The following is a 23,787-nucleotide window of genomic DNA, read 5'->3' as shown; positions in this document are numbered from 1 at the left end:
AATAGAAAAGAAACAAGCAAACAGTTCATTCAAAAGTACAAGTAATAGATTAATAAGACAAAAAAATTGCCTGTTTGATATACCCAAAATGAATTATACATCATGTTTAAACATTTCAAATGTATCTGTTCAGAACAATGAAATAGGAGTATAAGTAGAGGAAGAGTGATTTGTATAAAAAAGAAAAGAATATTATATGAATTCATGTTTTGTAAGTAGACGGTATCTCTATCCATTTCCTTAACCCCTCCTCCAGCCTGGGTCTCCATGGCGATGATCTTTGTCAGATATGACCCCCGAAGATGTCTAACTAGCTTCAGGTTTATGGAGAAAGTGTGTGTTTGTGTGTGTGTTTACCTTTTTGGGAGCGCAGAGAAATGCCACCAGCAAGAAATATTCTTAGCTGACCTGCGCTTGACTTTCATGTTTACGGACTGTGTTTATGTGTGTGTGTGCTGTCAGCTTTTATTTTAGGCAGTATCATGACTTTGACACGTTTGTGCAGTTGCTCAGGGCAAGAGCTTTCTCTTGCTGCAGATCTGATTCTCCTCAGAAGAATTTGCGTGTGTTTGTGTGTGTGGGAGAGAATCGTTCAGTGCAGGAAGTGACTCTGGCAATAGAGCGAGATGGATGAGGGAACGTCAACTCTTGCTGTGTGTGTGTGTGTGACTATTTTAGAGAGAATCAGCGCAGGAAGTCTGCACTGATAATCTGAAGATGGATGAATGAATATTATCCACTGTGTGTAGATACAGTTTGTGTGTGTGAGAGAGAAAATATGATATGTCTCTACAGGCTGCCTGTAATGTACGGTTCCCAGCAGTCAAATCATGCTAATGTTATTGTTGACAATATTTAGAAGCAAATATTTTTTAAAACCATTCATATTAGCGTGTCTGTGTCATATGCACATGGCACTTGAATGGTGCATAACCCTACATTATCACCTTTAATTCAGACTTTAGTTGTGAACCATATTTTGTGCAAATGATGCAGTGCAAGGAGATTAATGTGTCGGTTGGCAAACATGAAAGATTAAATGCAAGGTTGGTGCATAATTAAACAGGAAATTATGCAACTAATAGTGCAGTTAAAGAATAAAGTTTAAAAAGTCAATGCACATAGATCAAAGAAAATAGTATATTACATTAAATTATAAATAAATAGCACAGCAATTAAACCACATGTAATAAATACAATATAAAAATAAAGTTTACAAATACATAAATTACACAAAAGGAAAAGTGATTAAATGTGCTAAAAATGTTAATGCTTGGTTTAAACTCATCAAGAGTGCGATTTCTTTTAACAGGCATTGGAGAGCATTGAGTTTTACTACTGACTGCTGGGACGCCAGTGTTAGGAGACCAAAGAGACCCGTTTGAAACGATCCTCACAAGCTTATTAGAAATGGATTTAGGTGCAAACCCATTAAGGGATCTGTACACCGGTAACAGAAATTTGAAATCAATCCTAAAATTTACGAGAGGCCAATGAAGGGACTTTAAGACATGCGTAATGTGTGCTTTCATTCTGCTCTCTGTCAGCGCTCGTGCTGCAGCATTAATTTGTAGTCTAGCCGGGCGTTCTCGGGAAGAGCAGACAGGAGAGCATTGCAGCAGTCCAGACATGCATCAATCTCTCAGCATCTGCTCCAGAGAGAAGCGCGTAGACTATGTTTCTGAGCTGATAAAAAGCAGTTTAAGTGGACTGCCTGATGTGGACCTTAAAATTCAAATTCGTGCACAACGATACATAGAGGATTTTAACATGATACTTAGTATTCAAGAGAGGATTTTCGCATTGTAGACAGTTTCACTCACCGCCCTTTATCCCTGACTAAGAGCCCTTCGATTTTCTCTTTGTTTAGTTTGGGAAAGTTCAGTGACACCGAGTGTTAATACTGTCCATACATTGATCCATCTCTACATTGAGCTGTCGAAACATCAACACATAAACTGATCTTGACTATATGGCTAAAATGACTGGGTGATACAGAGATGCACAGTTGTGTATCAACAGCAGGAGTATGAAAATCAATCCAGACTGAGTTAGTTTGGCCACCAGTGTCAAATATATAAGCATTTATACCACAAGCTAAAAACATCTATTTTCTAACTAAAGCCTGATGCCATAGGAAAACTTATAGTGTTACCATTAGAATATTTTAGAATATACCCCATTAGAGTATGAAATATGCTCTTGACAGTTGGATGGGACTTAACCTTCACAGTCCAAGTGGGTCTGGGTGCGTTTTTAAGAGAGGAAATGTTCTCCACTATATACTGCAAACTCTCATTCAGGTTTTCATGATCCAGACACCCACAGACACCCACTTTTCATGATCCAGACAATTCCTGATGGGTAAAATCGTATATATATATATATATATATATATATATATATATATATATATATATATATATTCAGCAGCCATTACTCCAGTCTTCAGTGTCACATGATCATTAAGAAATCATTCTAATATTCTGATTTAGTGCTTGCAAAACATTTCTTATTATTATTAATCTAAAAATCAGTTGTGCTGTTAATATTTTTGTTAATATTTTACATTTTTTTATCTGCTATAGAAAGAAATACTATTCTTTGAATTAGACAAAGTCTTCTTGGATGCTGGTTAGATGGTACCTGAAAAAAGCTAGATTTTTTGGGGGGTACAGTGTTGACCAATTCCTAACATAAAACTCCTATAAAACCTGACATAAAACTGGTATATCTCTAGCGAATATATCTTCAAAGACTTGGGGAGGGCTTTTTTCTCCTCTGTTAATGGAAGATACATAGAACTAATACACTGATCTGAACCACCTATAATGTAACATCAATGTTTTATATTATATAGCCAACTCAAGAACTCTTTACAGCAAAATATGGTTCGTAATACGAAGGAGGGTTTTATTACCGCAAGAGCTTTTATTTTCACCTGTTGCTGAGTGATAAAGGAAGAGCATCCCTAAACATAAACTGTGTAGTCTTGAGCACAAACCCAATCAGGAACACAATTGTGTGTACATGCCTGGGTTCGTGCCCATGTTTGTGTCCCCTCTCTGCAGTTTGTTCTCCTACACTGTAATCATCATAATCATCTGATTACAAAGACTTATTCAGCACTCCCATAAGAACCCTCCCCATCTGTCTGCTTCAAGTGTGCGTGTGTGACTACGTCTCTTATTTGCCGCACGCATTTTCTTTAGTGGCCTTTAACCCACTTTACGTGTTACAGTGAGTTCCGTTTTGATCAAAAATGGTAGTAATAGTGTTCGATCGGCTTCCTCTGCTACTTGGCTTGGCTACAGTCTCATGAGAGCAGAGCGAGAGACAGATAAAGGGAGCTTTCACCACAGCCACTATTAACTAACAGACTATTAATTGTGTTTGCGTGCAAAGATGCTGCCTCCAGTCTGCAAAGTCACCGCCGCCTTCAATTGGCACTCGCTCTGGCACGACATCCAATCAGCAGGCAGCCTGCCAGAGACTGACAGGGATTTAACTCGCATACCCCTCCCACATCACTTAGTCATGCCGCGCATTTCCGCATCAGCCAATTAGTAACCCATTACAAAAGCAATACAGAGTATACACGCTAACGAGCGTTTGATGGTAATATTTAACTTCTATTTCATCAATGTCAGGATGAGAGTGACTTTCTTTCTCTGTCTGTCTCCCTCTTGTATGCTTCCCAGAAAGTCTTTAACCTGTCTGGTCATTTCGCAAGCTCCTTCTATCCTTCTTCATTTCTTCATCTGTCCATTCTCATCCTTCCCGCTTTCATTTTTCTGTTCCTATCCTGTCCCCGTCTTCATCTTCGTTTGACTCCTCTTCTACCCCATATGGTCTATCGGTTCTCTTTCATCCAGTGTTCATCCGTTCCACCTCTCCTTTTCATCTGTCTCCTTTCAGCTGTGCCTCTCCTTTCTCTTTCTCCCTGTCTAACTGCATCTTGTTTTTCAGTGGCCCTCCCCTACCTGCGCGCTTCTCTGTTGAACGCTGAATGTTCTTTTCAGGCTCAAAGGTCATGGAAAGGTCATGGTCAGCGTTTAAATTCTGGGAAGTAAAAGCTGAAAGGGAGCCACACTCTCTGGAGAGTGAGAGAAAGAGAAAGAGAGAGAGATTGTGTCAATGCTAGAGCACTGAATAAGATGTATGCAGGGCAATTCAAGCTCGATCTTGTCTGACTCCAATATTTTTTTCCCACTAATCCCTTCTCATGAAGATCTACGGATGCAGTTGTTGTTGGATGCAGTCAGAAAGATGTGTGTTTAAAATGAACATGTTAACCTCAACATGTTTAATACTACGCAATTGACACCTTTTTTTTTCATTTTGTTGTCTGTGTTCTTGGGTCAGGGTCAAGGAGGTCTGTCACATACTGAGTGTTTGTCCACAGTTGAAAAGCGCTGCATGTTTCAGAGAGAAATGTGGCACGTGTTCTTTTAGATGCGAGCAGCTGATGATCCAGTGATTTCAATGTTTTGGAGTAGCATTTACTGTGAACAGAGCTGCTCCAAAACATTGAAATCACTGGATCATCAGCTGCTCGCATCTAAAAGAACACGTGCCACATTTCACTCTGAAACATGCAGCGCTTTTTGACATTGAGGAAACAAACTCCATCTCTGCATCTGCTCTGAGTTTGTATAACTTATGACGTGCATTTAAAAACATGCGCCAACCATCTAAACTTATTCATATTTTTATTATAATCACAACATTTTTGTCCAAATTGCGGAGCCCTACGAGCAAGTAAAACAAACCTAGAGTTTTTTTGAATCATAATCGCAGTTTTTCCCCCCCAGAATCATGCAGCCATATTTTCCTATAAATTGTAATGTTAGAATCCCATTACAGTTACTGTTCTCATAAAAACATATAATTAATCACCAGTGTTACATGTACAATTTCAGTTAAATAGTGTCAGTTTAAACAGTGTCAGTTATTTTCATTATTGATTATCAATTCTTATTATTAATGACATTATTATTATTTTCAATATATCAGTAGTTTGTTACAGCTCTACAATATTGGATTATCTCTAATGACAAGAGCTCCAGATGACTGCATCAATAAAGCATATTTGTTAGATATCATTTTGTTTTCTTGTACTACACTGTCAAAGGAATCAATATAGATTTACTTGGAGCTAAATTTGAGCTAATTCAGAATGTAAGATTGATTCGGTTAACTACAACACAAAAGAAATTTATCCTAATTAATTATTTTAAAGTATTGACTGGTGTACTGTATAGTGAGGTACGTTAATTCCATGATTTAATTGCCTTAATTTTCGAGCAGTTGTATAACTCTCTCTTGTTTTGAGTTTGCTCCCCTCCCCTCCCCAGTCTTTCACCCTTTTTATCTCCTCTCTTTTCCTCTATCTAAGCATCTCTTTATCTCTTCATCTCACCCTCCATCTATCTCTCCCTCTTCTCTTTCATTTGTCCTCTGAGACCATCTCTCTTTTCTTGGTGGTCGATGAATGTTTGGCTAAAACATGGGGGTGGTTTTGGATAGTGTTTGTTTTGCTTTGTCCTTCATGCCTCTTTAAATATATTTCTACAGAGCAGCCGTTTGTTCTCAAGCTGTTTCATGTATCGCTTTACAAAAAATTGCACCAGTGAAATGAAAGTTTAGAGTACATTTGAACTGCTGTTGTTTGTTTTCTGTTTCATCGCCTCTGTTCTCTTCTTTGTTTTTGTTTTCTTTGTGTGTGTAGTGTGCTTTGAGTGAGTTTTTGAGATTTCTGAGTGTGTGATATTGTGAGAGCAGAGATGGACGAGAAGCTGTACCAATCTCTGGCCCGGCCCCACCCCGGCCTGGAGCTCAGTTACTCCAGCTCATCTGATGAAGAGGATGGTACCAACCTTCATCACAAACACTACAGAGAGGCGCACACCCGCCCCGATTACGAGCCTGACCGCAGATTCACCTACAACAGCCACAAAGTCCGCAGGAAACCCTTGGAGCATCCCCAGAATGGTAAGGCCTTTTGTTTGTGTGTGTGTGTGTGTGTGTGTGTGTGTGTGTGTGTGTGTGTGTGCCATTTAGAATAGAATACCTTTTAAATTAAATTAAAACTCTTTGACAATTAAATTTTGAGTGTAAAGTAGAATGAAAATCATTTGAAATTCAAAGAATGTCATATGCACTACTATTTGGGGTTGGTAAGATTTTTATCTCATAAAAATTTAGATCTTATGCTCATCAAAGTTGCATTTATGTGATCAAAATACAGTAATATTGGGGCTGTCAAACGATTAAAATATTTAATCGCGATTAATCGCATTAATGTCATAGTTAACTCGCGATTAATCACACATTTTTATCTATTCTAAATGTCTCTTGATTTCTTTTTGTCCCATTATTTTTTCTCATTTTAATGCTCTTATCAACATGGAAAAGTGGATCGGCTTGCTTTGTGCAAATGTTTTTTTTTTTTTTTTGAAAACAACATTGGCATATACTGTGTTCAATTTCACACTAACATTCTCACTTGGAGCAAGTAATCTCTCTCACAATGTAACACTGTCCATCAATAAAAGGGTGAAAGAAATACTGACGAGGTAACGTTACTGATGTAGAAACGCATTAGCTGTGTGTGTGCTTGGCCATCAAGTTCAGACTGGACGTGCTGCGATGATAGCTCATTTCACAACGACAAAACACACAGATCACTTTGGTCTTGTCAATTGAACCATTTGGCAACTTTTTAAAAGTAAACTTTCCATTCAGAATCTTATTGGCATTTCGGCGTCTCGCGCTCATCATTCATCCACTCAAAACGTAACGTTCAGACGAGAAGCGCCGCGTCTCGCAGCACCTCGTATTTAAAATTCGAACACATTATTCTCTAAGAGCGTTTTTATTGCTGGCCATAAACTGAGAAAGTGCGCGTCCGATATGCTAGACGCGCTCAGTTGTCCTAGACGCGGCTCGGCGCTGCGCTTCTCGTTTGGCCGGATCGCAAGCCCAAACAAGTGTGTGCGGCGTGTCTGTTGCTTTCTTTCTGGTCTAGCTAGATCCGGTGTGGTGTTGTAGTTTTAATAACGTTATAGTTGTTGCATTGGGGCTGTCAAACGATTAAAATATTTAATCGCGATTAATCGCATTAATGTCATAGTTAACTCGCGATTAATCACACATTTTTATCTATTCTAAATGTCTCTTGATTTCTTTTTGTCCCATTATTTTTTCTCATTTTAATGCTCTTATCAACATGGAAAAGTGGTTAAAAAAACGACAAAGTTTGCTAGGCGTTAATCTCGCGATAAAAAAATTGACGCCGTTAAAATGGGTTTGCGTTAACGCCGTTAATAACGCGTTTAACGGACAGCCCTAGAAATAATTAAAAATAACTTTTATATTTTAATATATTTTAAAATGTAATTTATTTCTGTCATAGTAAAGCTAAACTTTCAGCAACCATTACTCCAATGTCACGTTATCCTTCAGAAATTCTTTGAATATGCTTATTTAGTGCTCAAATAAACATCTTATTATAATCAGTGTCGAAAACAGTTGTGATGCTTAATATTTTGTGGAAAAATATTAATCGTATTCATATTTTTTCAGGATTATTTGATGAATAGAAAGTTGAAAAGAACAGCATTTATTTGAAATAGAAATATTTTGTAACATTATAAATGTATTTACTGTCACTTTTGATCAATTCAATGCATCCTTGCTGAATAGTCATAATTTATTTAAAGATAGTTTGAAAAAATAAAAGCCTAGTTTAAAAGAGATAATCACAATAACCAAGGGTGCACATAAACGGGTGCGCATGCGTGGTAAAAATAAACGATGCGCCGCAGAAAACGTGGAGGGGGGCGCTTTTGAGTACCAACTTTTTTGGAGACAGGGACACGTTAACTTACTGGAGTTGGATTTTTCTCTATCACTGGTAAGATAGCAATCATGATGATAAGTTTGTTCTTTAATTATTAGTGATCGCAGATTCGCAGTTGATCTGTGATCCGTACGGACCAGGGGCCTCATTTATAAAACTTTGCGTAGGATTTGCGTCAGAAGTGGCGTACGGATGAAACATAGGACGTGCGTACGCACAGAAATATCCGGATTTATAAAACCGTGCGCACGCACATCCTACGCAGTTTTCCCTTAATAAATCACAATCAATTCTAAATGTAGCGCAGCTTTTGTGGCTTCATGTCACGCCCATAGTTGCCCATAAATAGTCCTTGAAACGCCCACAAGTTAATATTCATCGATTGCGAAATCATGGCAAACACAGAGAGGAAATAAAAAAAACGTAACTTCACTCAATGTGAAGTAGAAGTTATCGTTGGCGAGGTGGAAAAGAGGAGAAAAATGTTGTTTGGAGGGCACAGTGTGGGCATTACTAATGCCAAAAAGGCACTTGAGTGGCAAAAGGTTGCAGACGCCGTAAATGCTGTAGCCTCACAACCTCGGACCGTGGCCGAAATAAGAAAGAAATGTTCGGACAAGATCAGCCATTGTCATTACGCATTGTGATGGGGCATTTTATTTCCATCCATTTAATTGCATCTGACAAGTTACAGATGCCGGTTATAATCTACGTGGAAATGGGAAATAGTTCAGTGCAAATGTTATTTCTTGCAGCTTTCTGAATAGTTGAGAGACATACGTCATACGTTATTTTATCAAAAATAAAACAAACTAAAGCATATGCATGAATACCATGATTCCGTAGCTGATGAAGACATTTTTACTATGAAAACAACTTTCCCCAGTGGACAATTAATACATCTATCTTACATCATCTATCTATTTATCTATATATCTATATATCTCCCTAATATCTATCTATCTGTCTATAATTGCATCTATATCTGCTCCGCCAGACGGACACATTGACAAGAATATCTGTTTTGTACATTATTTCGTTCTGTTTACCATATTATTTATGAGGATGAATTGCATAACATGCCAATATTATTGCAGAACATATTTCACTTTTCTTTTTGCAAATATGTGTTAATTTGCATTTCTGTTGTAATTTTCGTTTGATTTTGTTTGTTTCACACTGCAGATCGATCGAACGGGTGTTCGTGTAGCTGTTAATTGTAAGACTTGTTTTGTGAAGTCTTCATGTTTATGAGAGGCAGTATTGCCATTTCTTTTACACAATGGTCTACAGTTTCACACACTTTCACGTGTTTCTTCCATCTGCCGACGGTGTCGCCATTTATCATTTCACCCGTTTGAGTGCGTACGCCTGGGTCAGAGCTTGCGTGAAGGACCGCACATTTTCCCGTGAAGTTCGCTTTTTATAAATACCAATTATTGCGTAGAGAGCGGCGTACGCCTTCTTTTGTGCGTACGCAACGTTTATAAATGAGGCCCCAGACCTCCAGGGTTCGGCAGTCGACACGCATGTGATTTGCAGATTAACTGCTAAGTTTAACCGTCATAGATTTAAAGCATATCATTTGGACATGTTTTGTCTTGCCAATTTACACATTGAAGCGAGTTTAAACGCGGAAGAAGAGGCGAAAATCGGGACTCGCGCGTTATCTGTGCGCACAGCCTCACACACCCGAAGCGTGCGGACAGAGAGAGAGAGAGAGAGAGAGAGAGAGAGAGAGAGAGAGAGTGTTTCTGAAAGCGCTCGAACACCGAATTGATTTATCTTTCGCATTTACTTGCGCTTGAATGAGAATACTTGCCGAAGTAAAAGTAAAAATGACAGAGAAAAGTAGTACACACGCACACACACACAAAATTATGTCAAAATACCCGTCTCGGCAAGTATTCTCTCGGATATGTCATAAGAGAAACTGTTGAGAAAGGAACCGGATATATGTCAGTATATTCGGTCCGTGCATTCGGCCTTAAAATGACCGCAGCCTAATATTCCTGCTGTTGTCTGTGTCATTAATGTTAATAAAATAAAAACATCATCATCATGTTTGATGATGACGACAGCTTGTAGGATAAGTGTGCGGGGTAAAGTGTGAGTACCAAGCAGCATGTCCAGGCTGAAAAAAAACAGAGACAGAACAAAAAAAGTGATGTGCACTGACAATAACACATCAAAATAAAGAGACTAAATAATGTCTTGTTTTGATTTTAAAAACCAGTAGAGATAGAGTTCTTGCAGTATATAGTTTAATTTAAAATGCACAGCAGATTCATTCATATATTATGACCAACTTATATAACAAGTAATGGATGTCAAATTTCCACAAGGATATGTGCATGCCTGCATGTGTTTGCACAAGAGAGATAGAGAGACAGCATTAAATGATGACACATAATTAATATCCCTCTACATTTAGTGGGACACTGGAGCTGTTATCATAAGCATCTGACATTGGATGAAAGGCTGCATTTATCTAAAGGAGATCATAGGCAAGCTGTTTTGTTTGTTGTTTTGATAGTTGCTTTAATGAAAGTGATTATATGGTATGATTCCTTAGTAAGAAACAGAATTCTTTGAAAACTCACTGTAAAATGAAATGAGCCATCAACAGAGACGCACACCAAACATCAAACACTATTGTCATTAAATAATAATGCGATGTGTGTTTTACTTTTGAATAATTAATACAATTTAAATTTTTAAATAATTTTAATAATATAATTTATTTCACCCGTTATTCTTCTGTCTTTGATATTCTACATTCATGGATTCATTTTTGCTTGTCTGAGTCCCAAGGGTGAAATATTTCCATTAATTAAAGGATTCCCTATAACTAAGACACACACAGGCAATGTTCCCTTGATTTTTTATTCTTGCTGAGTAGAACTTTAGGTTGGGCCTTTTGGTCACCTGTACAAAAACATGTAGAGTATATATACAGCAAGTTATTTTCGATTATAAATCAAAATTACATTAATAAAAAAAAGAATGATTACATATTTATGCATAAATATGTATTATATAAATAATTAAATATGTATGATTGAATAATATATAATTAATACTTAATAATAAATGATGTTATCCAGATGGCATACATATGACTTTTTTTTGTCTCGAAAAATAAATAAAAACAAGACTGAAAAATAATAATGCATGGCCTCTGTGGGTTTCTTTTTGCATAACAAATTAATAACTCAACTTTCCACAGAAGATTTCTCACAGCTTCATGTCCATATAAAAAAAGAAAATCAACGGATATGTGGAAAGTTGAAATGCTGCAAATTAGGGCTTCTCCCTATTAGTTGACCAAACATTAGTCGATGAGAAGAATCCGGTCAACCAAATTTTTATTGGTCGCAGAAAAAATAAAAAAACTCCATAGGACAGATCATTAACACTGGCCTTTATGTTAATTATGTTGGGCAGGATACCAAATGTTTGCCTATCATTCATCGATCTCAAACATCTTATCATTTGACATGTGTAAGTAATAGCCTGACGTTAGCCACTTTACATGGCCATTCACTTAGCCCAGTATATATTTAAGTATTTAAATTAATATCAAAACCATTCAACTAATGATTAAATGGCTTAAATGGGCAACTAGGAAAATCCTTGGTCATGGCCAGACCTCTAATGTTAGAGCAAGCAACCATTTAGCTGTAATTCAAAGAATGTAGAGTTTTTTCAAACATTATTTGTAATCTATCTTGAGTGCTGAATTTGATTTCTCACCTGTATGGAATCAACATCAGGATAGATAGATAGATAGATAGATAGATAGATAGATAGATAGATAGATAGATAGATAGATAGATAGATAGATAGACATCTACATTGGGGGTTGAGCAGGTTACAGTGAGGCTTTTTGTTTCCTCTATGGAATTATTCAAATGCTACATGCAGAACAAAACATTCTGTTCCAGTTACCACGGAAACAGCTTCACAAATAAAGAGAGATGGAAATGGAGACACAGAGAGAGAGAGTGAGAGAGAGAGAGAAAGGGGGAGAAATGGAGAGAGAGAGGTAAAGAAAGGTCTTTCACCCACTCCTCTTACCCTAGCTTTTTCCATCCATGTCTGCTTGTGGACAAGTGTGTGTGTGTGTGTGTGTGTGTGGGTCAGGCCGAGTAGCAGGGGGTCATGTTCTCAGTGAAGGACGGAGAACTGCATCGTGGGCAATTAGTACTGAGATGATTAGAGCAGGGAGAGCAGTGAGAGGGGTCGCCACAGAGACAGGAGTCAGAGAGGTAGAGGAGAGGATTCTTAAGGACACTTGAGTAAAGAGCTCGCTCATCACACACACACACAGGTCTGAAAAATCACACTTCTTCTACACACACACACACACACACACACACACACACACACACACACACACACACACACACACACACACTTCCGGGAAAGCCCATCAAGAGCCCATCACCTTTACTTCAACAAATGAAGAGAAGAGGAGAGATGAGAAGATATGAGGGCAAGAGATGAGTTGAGATGAGAAGAAGGGACAAGACGAGGTTGGAATAAGAAAAGAGATTAAATTAAATAAGAAGAGGCAACATGAGATAAAAAGATGTTGGAGAAAGAGACAGTAGCCTGCTATGTAGATATACTTGCTTACTACGCAAAGCTCCCAAAAAGACCAGTCAATGGTAGTCAACATTTGCTAGTGGATATTGCAAACAATAGTCGTTTACATAAAATCTTTTTTTGCACATTTATGTTTTGTTGTATATTTTTTACAAAGGCTAAATCTAAATTACTCTCATGTTAATGTTACAGTTTAAAATAACACTTTATTGTGTTGTATATCTGGAGTGGAAAACAAAATCATTTAATTTTATCCCAGATCTTGCGTTTGTTTTCTCCATGCCGCTTGCAGGCAGGGAGAGAGAAACGTCCACCTGGAAGACAGCAAGGTGAAGGGAGTATTTTGAGTAAACACTTTTGTGCAGGCTGTGTCATGTCAAATTGCAAATTGGCATATAACAATTAGGACTACTGATGTAAACATTTTTATGGATTTAAAGGGGAAACATGAATCAAAACTTTACAATTGCAGATCATACATCAGCCTAAATCAATATCCTAATAAATATACCCTTAAATAATGTAGTTTCTAGTACAAGTCAAGCTTTTCTTGCGATTTTGCTGCCTGTCATGTGTACAGGTACTTTTCACAAACAAGATGCATGTTCAAACCCGATGTGCAAGGGGTGGTAACGAACAACGTTACCTTGACGTGCAGATTTATGTTGGCTAACTGTAATTTGAGGAATTCTGTTTATAATAGGCCATTGAGTTTGTACTTATTGGTCCCTCACTGCCTATTGATTCAGTTGATAATGATGATTCAGTTGATAATGATAATTCAGTTGATTGTACGATGATCATAATGCAAGGCAAGCACATTGTATATATCTTTCAGCTGCATTAAGAATGAGATTTGACTGTTTGATTCATATATTAAGTAGACTATTTAAAATCGCCCTCTATGGGTTTGTTAGACCCTTTCAAAATTTCAGTTTAAACGTTAAAGGGATAGTTCACCCAAAAATGAAAATTTGGTCATTACTTACCCTAAAGTTGTTCCAAACCTGTATGAATTTCTTTCTTATGTTGAACACAAAAGAAGAAGTTTTGAAGAATGTTGGTAACCAGACAGATGACCCACCCATTGACTTCCATAGTAGGAAAAAAAAATACTATGGAAGTCAATGGGTGCGCGTCAACTGTCTGGTTACCAACATTCTTCAAAATATCTTCTTTTGTGCTGAACATAAGAAAGAAAGAAATACATACAGGTTTGGAACAACATGATGATGAGTAAATGATTATGATTTCTGGTTGAACTTTCCCTAATGAAATTAGCTGTGGCACACATCCCTAGTGTGAATATACACTTACCGTTACAAAGTTTGAGGTCAGGATTTTTTTTTTTTTACTAAATTAATATTTTTGTTCAGCAAAGATGCATTTAATTGATCAAAACTGACAGTAAACACTAATAATGTTACAAAGGATTTCTATTTTAAATAAATGCCGTTCTTTGGAACATTCTATGTATTAAATAATCCTGATTTAAAAAAAATCATATTTACTAAAATCTATGCGAGTGCCTGGATGTAGAATTTTATCGGGTTCTTTCATGAGGATGGATCCACTAATAATTGTTTGTATTTTTCACCCTTTCTGGTGAACCTGTAGTATTTGTTAAGTACCAGACACCATCTTGGAAAATATATTTTTCCTAGTGAAAAATGTTTCTTGAGCACCAATTCAGCATATTAGAATGATCATGTGACACTGAAGACTGGAGTAATGATGCTGAAAATACATTTTAAAATATATTAAAAACAAAAACGGCTTTAAATTTGAAATTGTCATGATTTTTCAAAATATTGCTGTTTTTACAAAAAAATAAAATAAAATGTTTTTACCATGGCAATAAATCTACTTGAATCTTGAGAGAATGTGGTGTGGTGTTGGACACCTGGACATGCTGCTTGGTACTCACACTTTACCCCGCACACTTAATCTACAAGCTGTCGTCATCATCAAACATGATGATGATGTTTTTATTTTATTAACATTAATGACACAGACAACAGCAGGAATATTAGGCTGCGGTCATTTTAAGGCTTCTCTTATGACATAACAGAGAGAATACTTGCCGAGACGGGTATTTTGACATCATTTTGTGTGTGTGTGTGTGTGTGTGCGTGTGTGTATTCTAAAATGAATTGTCAGCGCTGAAGTAAAAGTATAAATGACAAAGAAAAGTAGCACACACACACACACACACACACACACACAGAGTGCATGTGTATCTGTCCATATGTCTCTTATATGCTCATTCTTGGGGGAATTTAAATGGTTTTCACATTTTGTGCAGTTAAAAGCGGAATTCTTTCCTGTTAAATATTTATTTGGGGTTTTATAAGCCATTCTCCATCTCTGAAGAGAGAACAAAATTGTTTCTGAGCCAGGCTCCAGAAATCTCAGCAGTCAGTACACAGCTCCAGCGCTGAACTCTAATCCACAAGCCTGTGGGAGTGTGTGTCCGTGTACTAAAACTTTGATTTGTGAAATAGATTACATTCATTCACTCTCTATTTTTTTTGTTTCTCCCAGATTTCTTGGACCCCTCCCAGGCTGTGTTCCCTGATTTCCAGACAGAGCTTCACGCAGCCAATCAGGAGCTTGCTTACCCGGGAGGCGTGTCTGCAAGTGTTCCCTCAGATCCTGAATCCGAGGGCGGCGCCTCCCCCGACCACGCCCTGCGGTTGTGGATGCAGGAAGTGAAGTCAGAGCACAGTTCCTGCCTGTCGAGCCGAGCGAACTCAGTTCTGTCCCTCACCGATACGGAACAAGAGCGCAAGTCTGAGCCAGAGAACGGTACAAGATTATTTAATATTATTAGACATTGTATTATATAATATTATATATTATTTTTTGTAGGTCAACCAGATTGTGGTGTGGTGATAATGATGATGTTCAATAATATTTAATTATTATGCGTGTGTGTGTGTGTGTGGGTTACTCTAAAGTGCCCTCATCAGTGTATGACTTTACAATTTTAATGAGAGCTGCCGCAGAGGGAGATACACACGCAGTTAAACAGACTTCCCAGTCTTGCTGCACACACACACACACCACTTTCACTACGATACTCAGTGATGCAATATTTATGTGCCGCACTAATAACTACTTTGGTGTGTAAACTACACTCCATTATCTCACACATGTACTCACACACTCACATCAAGGTTATGTTATTGTTAGACACACTTGCATAGGGTTGTATTTGATTGACCCCTGCGGGAGCAGTGCAGACCAGCGTCTTGGTGATGATTTGGTACTGTATATCTGGTCGTGTAGTGCTTTTCTACTCTCAACATAAAGGGCTCCCCCTCCTTTCTCCACGAACATCCTCCTTCACCCCCGTGTTGGTGCTTGTAGTGGTTTTGTCTTCAACTGTAGTACTTGACTTGGATCCGCTATCTGCTTTTTTGCTTTGCATCTCTCTTCCATGCACATAATGTACGCGCTGTCTTATCAAAGTCGCTTTGATAAGAAAGTGCCTGCCGAGAATATAAATTCAAATGTGAGCGGCGACAGTATGATAACACTAAAACAGCATTATATCAATTAGTTAAGTGCTAAATAATTGTCATATCATTGAAAACATGTTATGAAATGAAAGTGTTTGATGTAGCCTACTGTGCAGATACACTCTTCCCAGAATCTTTCCCAATGTTAGGAGGATAGAGTGACTGAAGTTTGTTTTTAACATGGTTTCCTTTTATTTTACTAATCTCAGTTTACCTAAAATTAAAAGTTGTCATGATTTACTCCTGTTTCTAAACCTGCACAGGAAAAAAATGATAATGTCCCAGCTTAATATAACTAGCTTTTTCCGTTAAATTTACAGACATTTCCTTCAAGCTTAAAACACAAACAATGCTAAACGTAATTCAGAATGTGGGTAAAACACGTGAAAAATCATTACTGAAAATTCCTTCATATTAACAGTACATTGGGCTGTATTATTTACACACTGTGAGTGTGTATGACTGACTTTCTTCTCTGGAACAGAAAATATATTTCGAAAAAATTTGATATACGATGAAAGTCAATGAATTCCAATTTGAATTCTTCAAAATAATTTCTGCAGTTTTTCTCATAAAAAGGAAAGTGGGTTACACTTTATGTGTTATATTTAATCAGGGACATTACACATTAATAATGAATAACAATATGGAAAATGTGCCAGATTTAGCCAACACTTGCTAATTGTAAAGTGACTATGTCACAATGTAACTATACACTTTAATGCTATATACAGTGATATTAATTAACAACATGTACTTATTATAATAAGTTTTTTTTTTGTTGCTAATTTGGTTTAGGATTAGTTGCATGTTATTGTGCATAATGTACTGTTATTACTACAGTAAGTACATGCAACAAATGTAACAAGGACACTGTAAAATAAAGTGCTACCGGAAAGTGATACAGGTTTGGAGTTAAATCAGGCTGACAGAACTTTCTATTTTACAGAATTTTCAATTTTCGTTTAACAATTTAAGGCTGTGGGATAGGATATGGCCAAAACCGCATGTCACGTCACGAATACATTTATTTAGTATATATCACAGTATAGTTATTTTAGCTGTAAATAAGGTTGTTACGAATACTATCTATAGCCTAACAAAAAGTTACCTAGCCTATTCAAGACAGGAAAAACAGGTTTTTAAAATGAGGGGAAAAAAATGTAGAGTAGGATTTGAATTTGCCCATCGAGAATTGATTGGATCACTAGATCTTTGTGGTTTGCTAATTGCGGCGATTTTGGTAGTGACAGGTTGCTGGAAGGGAGGGATTCTTTTACAGCTCTTGCGCACAGTGTACTCATTCAGTACTTTCTAATTTCTACTGGTTTATTATTAAACCAAAAAGGCTGTTATTAAAGGATAAATCAGTGTCAACTATATTAGACCAGACCGCAAAACTGGAACCCACAAGTTACTGATTTGGCATATAAAGAGGTTATCCATTTGTAACTGATTTGCAATTGCTAAACTAAATGCAGTGAAAAAGGAAACCTTGACTAATGTTATAAAAGCACAAAAAATGCTACATGATATGGCCCCTTAAGAAAGCACCGTCAATTTGAATGATAAGATCCATCACAAAACGTTTTTCCTCTAGACTCACAATGGCCTCAAAAAATCTTTTCAGTGTATCATGTCAGGCTTCCTTCTGAGTGGACAGCGAACATGCTCTCTCGCTCTCACACTGAAAGATGGATGTGGTATGATTACCATCTTTGCATCCAGAGAGATCTAATTAATTTCTCCTGATCCAATAGATGCAAATTAAAATTAATTACAAAGGCTGGACAGACGCATTAAAGCCAGACCACATTGGTGTGTGTGCAATCAAGTAGGAGAAGGAAACTAACGTCTCAAAATTCTGGGTCAATTTAGAGGTTTTTTAATATCAAGCTTCTCTACTGACGCTGTCAGTTCAATGCACCGTAACCGTTCATACCGAGAGCTCATGAAGCCAATTACACAGTTTCTCATGCGGTGTAGATAACCATGCGAACGCAGAATAAGAAAAGGCTCCCCTTCTCTAAAAAATAATAACCGAGAAAACATGCACACATATTGTCTGATTTTCCACCACTACAACTGTCACTTTTTTTCAAACCGTTTCCTGAGAGGAACACCACTGTAAGACTAATGGTAATATACTATAAGCACCGATGGCTCCTCAACAGTCTGCCTGCATTTCATGCCATCCACTCAAGTTAGTTAGCCTTATAGATTCGAGACGGCTTTTTCAGAGCTCACAGCACCTGTGTTCCCAATCCCTTGAGAATGGCAGCCATCGCAGGTGCTAAAAGAGTCTTTTCCTGTCGGGAGCCACGAGGTCCCTTGTCTCAGCGCAGACTCCCGCCTTTACAGTTCAGCCTGTGTCACGGCTCCGTAGCTGATAAATGCCGCAGTTTGTTCATCTTCAAATGACGGCAGACTGCAGATTACACAGTCGCAGTAAATTCATTATCATGCTAAAGGTTTTTAATTTACAGTCTTGAAAAGGTAAAATGAGATAATAATGAAAGTCAAAGGTGACGGAATTGAGACAGACACGAGGCGGTGAAAGCAGGATGTACGATTATCAGGCAATAATACAATTAATCCAATGAATGTCTGGAGGAATTGAAAAACCATACGGCTGCAGCTCAAATTGAGCATGAGGGAACAGTCGTTCACCGCACTTTTGTGTTTGTGTGTGTGTGTTTCTTGTGAAAGCTCATGTAACAGTCAATCCTCAAAACGGCAGTGTGTAAATGCATTGGGCTTTCAAGTCTCAAAGCAGGCACCCTAGTGTTTTACCAACACCGTCATTCCACAACACGTGTGTGTGTGTGTGTGTCTTTCCCTGTATGTGTTAAGTCACTGAACCTCTAAAGCACTCACAGATGTGTGTGTGTGTTATATGCAACTTTAATATCAATTATTTTTCACTATACAATACTAACAGAGCGGTTGTTCTGCCAGAGTGACTTTACTTTACAGCCACACACACACACACACACACACACACACACACACACACACACACACACACACACACACACACACACACACACACACACACACACACACACACACACACACACACCTCATCAGAGTGAATGTAAATCTATACGCTGTCCACGTAGTCATGCCCCCCACACCACAGTCACACCTCCCCTCTGTATTGAATTATGACTCTCACTAACTCGTATGAATACAGAAAACACGGAGATAGAAAAAAATCACTTCTTTCTTTCTCTCTCTCTCTCTCTCTCTCTCTCTCTCTCTCTCTCTCTCTCTCTCTCTCTCTCTCTCTCTCTCTCTCTCTCTCTCTCTCTCTCTCTTTCTCTCTTTTCATCTTCTCATTTAATAGCAGTGGAACCAGCCTTCATTTCACATTCAGCCAGAAATACGCTTTTATTTGTTCCGTTCTTTAATGTGTTTATTTTTTTTTATATTCGATTATTTATTTATTTGTGTTGCTTTATCCTCTGACAGGAAATTGTCAGAGGTACAAATTAGAATAAAATGACCTCTCTTCCTTCCTCCCTCTCTCGCTTCCTCGCACACTCCCTCTCTCTCTCTGCCTCGCAGTAAGATTACTCTATTAATTCTTTATGCTTGTAGGTGGCACAGATTCCGGATCTGAAATGATGGATTTTCACCTATGAATTAATTTAATCTCTGTCATTTAAAGTTCAGCCATCAGAGCTGTCGTACCATCAGGGAGAGAGAGAGGGAGAGATGGGTGTTTGAGGAGCAAGAGTTTACGGTTGCAAAGAAGATGTGAGGTTTCCCGCTCCTCTGAGAGATGGACGATAAAACTCTCTTTTGATTCTCAGTACGTGCGTGTATTTAAGAGGTAACAGTTGCTGTGTTATTTGGAACACATTATTTGATGCTTTTAAAACATCTGTAGCTCTTTACGGAGCAGCAGAAATCTAAGTCGAGCATGAAAACGGAGAGAGTTTATTCTCTACAACTGAAAGGAGTCCGAGCAGCCCCATCTGATGCTCATGACATTATTAATCTAAATGCCCTTCAGAGGAACAGGAAATAGATAATTTTTTTTCCCTTTCTGAACATTCTGGGTCACTTGCCCCAGAACCACTCATAAAAGCAACAGATGAGATGATGTGGGTTACAAGCGACCACAACTGCATGAAATCTGTTAGAGCTCTTTGTGCACGCTGGCTAAAATCAAAGGCCCATTAATAAAATGCTAATAAAGTGAGTTACAGCCATATTGATCATAGTTCATTCTTGTAGATGCTTCATAAAGGATAAAAAATTTCCTCTGAGCTTTTTTTTTTGGGTTGTTAACTCCAAGCGATGATGAGGCCTGCAGCAGACAATCTAACGCTCCAGATTGGAGAATAATCTCTTGGGCACACAGAGATTTATGAGAGGGCTAAACTCTGAGAACCATTAAAAGGATTTTCGAATAGAACGGATGGCGGCATACTTATAGTTAAGCATCTGGGCTTGTAACACAATTACCAGTGAGTTTAATAAAATAAAAAAAGTGTGAGAGAGAGAGAGCGAGAACAGAATGATTTAAAAATGAAAATTGACTAAAATCAAATTTTCGAGGTAACATCATTGTTCCTTACACAAGGCTCATCGTATGAGAGCAGATTACCCAGCTTTTCCGTTTTTGACGTTTCTGTTTTTTTATCACTTAGTTTTATAGACTAGCCTCAATTTAATACAGCAAAAACACGGAATAGATGGTTTAGTGTACAACAACAAAGGTGCTAAGTAGTTTTCTTGTTTACAGAGACTAGCACTTTAAGAAAGCTTATTTATACATGAAGGAGGAGACTGAAGAAACAGCGGCTTTTAGTCGCGACACCAAACGTGCCTAATCGGATGCCTTTCGAGCTGTCCAAACATGTTATACTCGTGCATTTATTTGCTTCGGGGTGCCGGGCCACAGTTAATGCAGTTTCCCTCACATATACATCAAGACTTTATTACCTTCTTCAGGAAAAAAGTGGAATTGTGAAAGTTTGATAGGTGTTTTTCCAGCCTGGAGGGCTGTCTGAGCTCCACCGAAGCTTTAATGATTAAAAACAGAAGATTGAGTTGAACCTTCAGCGAGTGTGTTTGCAGCACTGCACCTCTTCAGCCCAATAATTGAACACATGTGGTTTCTAGCGGCCCGTCCTCTCTGTTTTAATGATATCTTTCCTAATGACGCCGCCTTTAATCATCCGGCACCCGTAATGATCTTTTTGAGTGTGCTTGCCGCTCAAACTTTTACGCCGAGCGTATTTGCTGTCGAGACGAGCGTTATTATTATAGAGGAGATATGCAGCTGTGAACTATTTTAGAAATAGGGTTTTGGTACCTGTGTAATTTGGGTGATGTTTACACGGCCGACGCTTCTGCTTGAAGTCTCATTTAGTGTCAGTTTTAATGAGGTTTTCACAGTTTTAATCTCGAGTACAGTCTCTGAAACAATCCCTTTTGAACTGCTCTCTTCCACATGCGTGTGGGTGTCTGTGTGCTGAAGGGTGGCACGATGAGACATTTTAAAATTACTCCTGTCATTTCAGGAGGAGGAAATGTAATAAATCGAGAGGAGAAAAGGGATGAGATTTTCTCTCTCTTTTTTCCTTCTCTCTCCCTCTGTCACACATATGTGTGTGTTTTAAGACACCGGTTTTAAAAATGGTCTCTTTATTCGCTCACACAATCTGTTTATCTGTGTTTCTCTCCGCATCGTCCCTCTGCTCTGCATTCTGTCCATTTCCATTTAGACGCCGCTTAGTTATCTCTCCCTCTCTTTCTCTTTCTCTTTCTCTTTTTCTATCCTTTCCCCCTCAGCATCTGCCACTGGTACAGTTTGTACTTTTTACATTAGCTTTTTTTTACACTCCCTGAGGCTCCTTTTCTCTGTCTTTCTGCTTTTCTCTCTCTGCCTTTTCTTTCAGAATTACGATGTGTTTTATTGGTATGACAAATAATGGCTTGTTTGTTTTGCCAAAAAAAAAACTACAATAGTTACAATAAAGTACAATGCAAGGCATTATTAGGGGAAATGAAGACTGTAGTAAATAAATGTGATGCAATGTGTAAAAATGAATAAATACAAACATATACATAAAATAAATCTAACAAACTATAACAACAAGAGTAAATGTGAGTTATACATATGAATATGAATCAGGATAAAGAGGCAGATTATTCACCGTAGATGCTGGCAGGCAGAAGGCAACTCTGGTAGGTGGGAGTCTTTCATTTTCAGGCAAGTTGTCAGCTCTTGAGACCCCTCTCCTCTATTTCTGTCTCTTCTGTCTCTTCCTTTACTGTGTGCCTGCTCTATATGCATGCCAATGTCCATTCATATGTGCAGGGAGGGCTCGTTGAGATATATATATAATATATATATATATAATCCATTGAGATTTACGTATGCACAAGGAGTCTGACAACAGCCGGTGCTCCACACAGAGATCTGATCTCACCATCAACAAATCCATCTGGGATTACATTTAGAAACAGAAAAAAAATTAGACTAAATCCAGAAGAACTGTGGAACATCTCCAAAACACTTACTTTATACTTTATACTGCCCTATATATATATTATATATAAAAACATTTTTTGAGGTGGAGCACAGACGGATTGTTTGTTTATTTTTTATACCTTGATATAATTATCAATTCCAGTTAATAGAATTTACATTAAAATACTTATATACCTGTAAAACAAGATTGCGTCTTATAATCAACCTTACATTAGACTACTTAGCAGCAGCATGATTTTTTATTTAAGTGAAAAAATTTTTAGATACATTTATAAGGAACAGCAATTTAAGTTCTATTTATCTTCCATTATAATCACTGAAGCTGTCACTCACTGCGGGTTTACACAGATCCACATTACACTGACTGTTTGAGTCCTGCATTTCAGTGTGAGCTCACTGGCCATCCAAGAAAACCAGGATAAAGCCCTTAGAATTACAGTGTAACACAAACAAGACTTCGCTATGAATGAGTGAAAACACAGAGCTTAGGCCCTGTTTACACGAGAACGCTCGCGGGTGAAAACGTAAAAATATTTTATCGGATGTGCCTTTCGTTTACACGGCGACCGTGTTTTTGGGGCTTAAAAACACAAAAAAGTGAAACCAAAGTTCCTGTCTAAAGGGTAAAAACGCATACGCGTTTACGTCACAAGCATGCGCCAGTACAGGAAAATAACCATAACAAAACATTATCAAACTAAAATATAGCATTAATTTCATTGACAAAAAAATAAAAAAATCTGTCATTTTTGAGCGTCACGCGAAGAGCACCGAGGGTTTAAGCAGCAGCTTTACCGTATTAAACATGAAAAACAGTTCAGTTCATTATGGGAAAGCAAATGAGATGGGAGGAGTGCCATTTACTTTTACAAGTAAATATGAAGATACAGATTCATGAAGATACATTAAACTTCCTGTAATTCGCACCTTGATAGGACGCAAATATTTATATCTGTTATCACTTGTTTGATTGTCAGCCTCTGCTTTTTCTCTACAGACTGAAAGCCGCCTCGTGAGTGTATAATGCGCTGCTACTTTTAGCTAAAAAAAGATTAAAATACTGAAATTTTCTGGTGTTTTTTGTTTGTTTGTTTGTTTATTTGTTGAGGCATTCTGCATCCCTTCATCAAACTTCTCAGTACACAGCGGGCAGATTGCATTTAATGCAATGATCGTATAAAGAAGGTTAACACTATCTTTGCCTAAATTCTGATTGGGTAGGCAAGACAGACGTTTGGGTGGGCTCAGCCCACCTCTGCCCAAGCACAACTTTTCGG

The 23,787-nt window shown here is 37.8% G+C and overlaps 1 protein-coding gene across 2 annotated transcripts in view; it reads left to right on the top strand.

Annotated features, from left to right (window-relative positions):
* The window catches only part of tenm1 (teneurin transmembrane protein 1), a 160,116-nt gene that overhangs the window by 29,631 nt on the left and 106,698 nt on the right, over window positions 1-23,787 (top strand). For both annotated transcript variants that reach the window (XM_079607920.1, XM_079607919.1), the window contains exons 2-3: window positions 5,732-5,994; window positions 15,020-15,283. In XM_079607920.1, coding sequence (XP_079464046.1) covers window positions 5,787-5,994; window positions 15,020-15,283 — 472 coding nt within the window. In that variant the 5' untranslated portion in view covers window positions 5,732-5,786. The remainder of the gene's footprint in view (window positions 1-5,731; window positions 5,995-15,019; window positions 15,284-23,787) is intronic.

This window comes from Phoxinus phoxinus (assembly GCF_949152265.1).
Source record: "Phoxinus phoxinus genome assembly, chromosome: 3".
Lineage (NCBI taxonomy): Eukaryota > Metazoa > Chordata > Actinopteri > Cypriniformes > Leuciscidae > Phoxinus > Phoxinus phoxinus.
The sequence above is the reverse complement of the archived record's forward strand: the minus strand, read 5'-3'. Positions and strand labels throughout refer to the sequence as shown.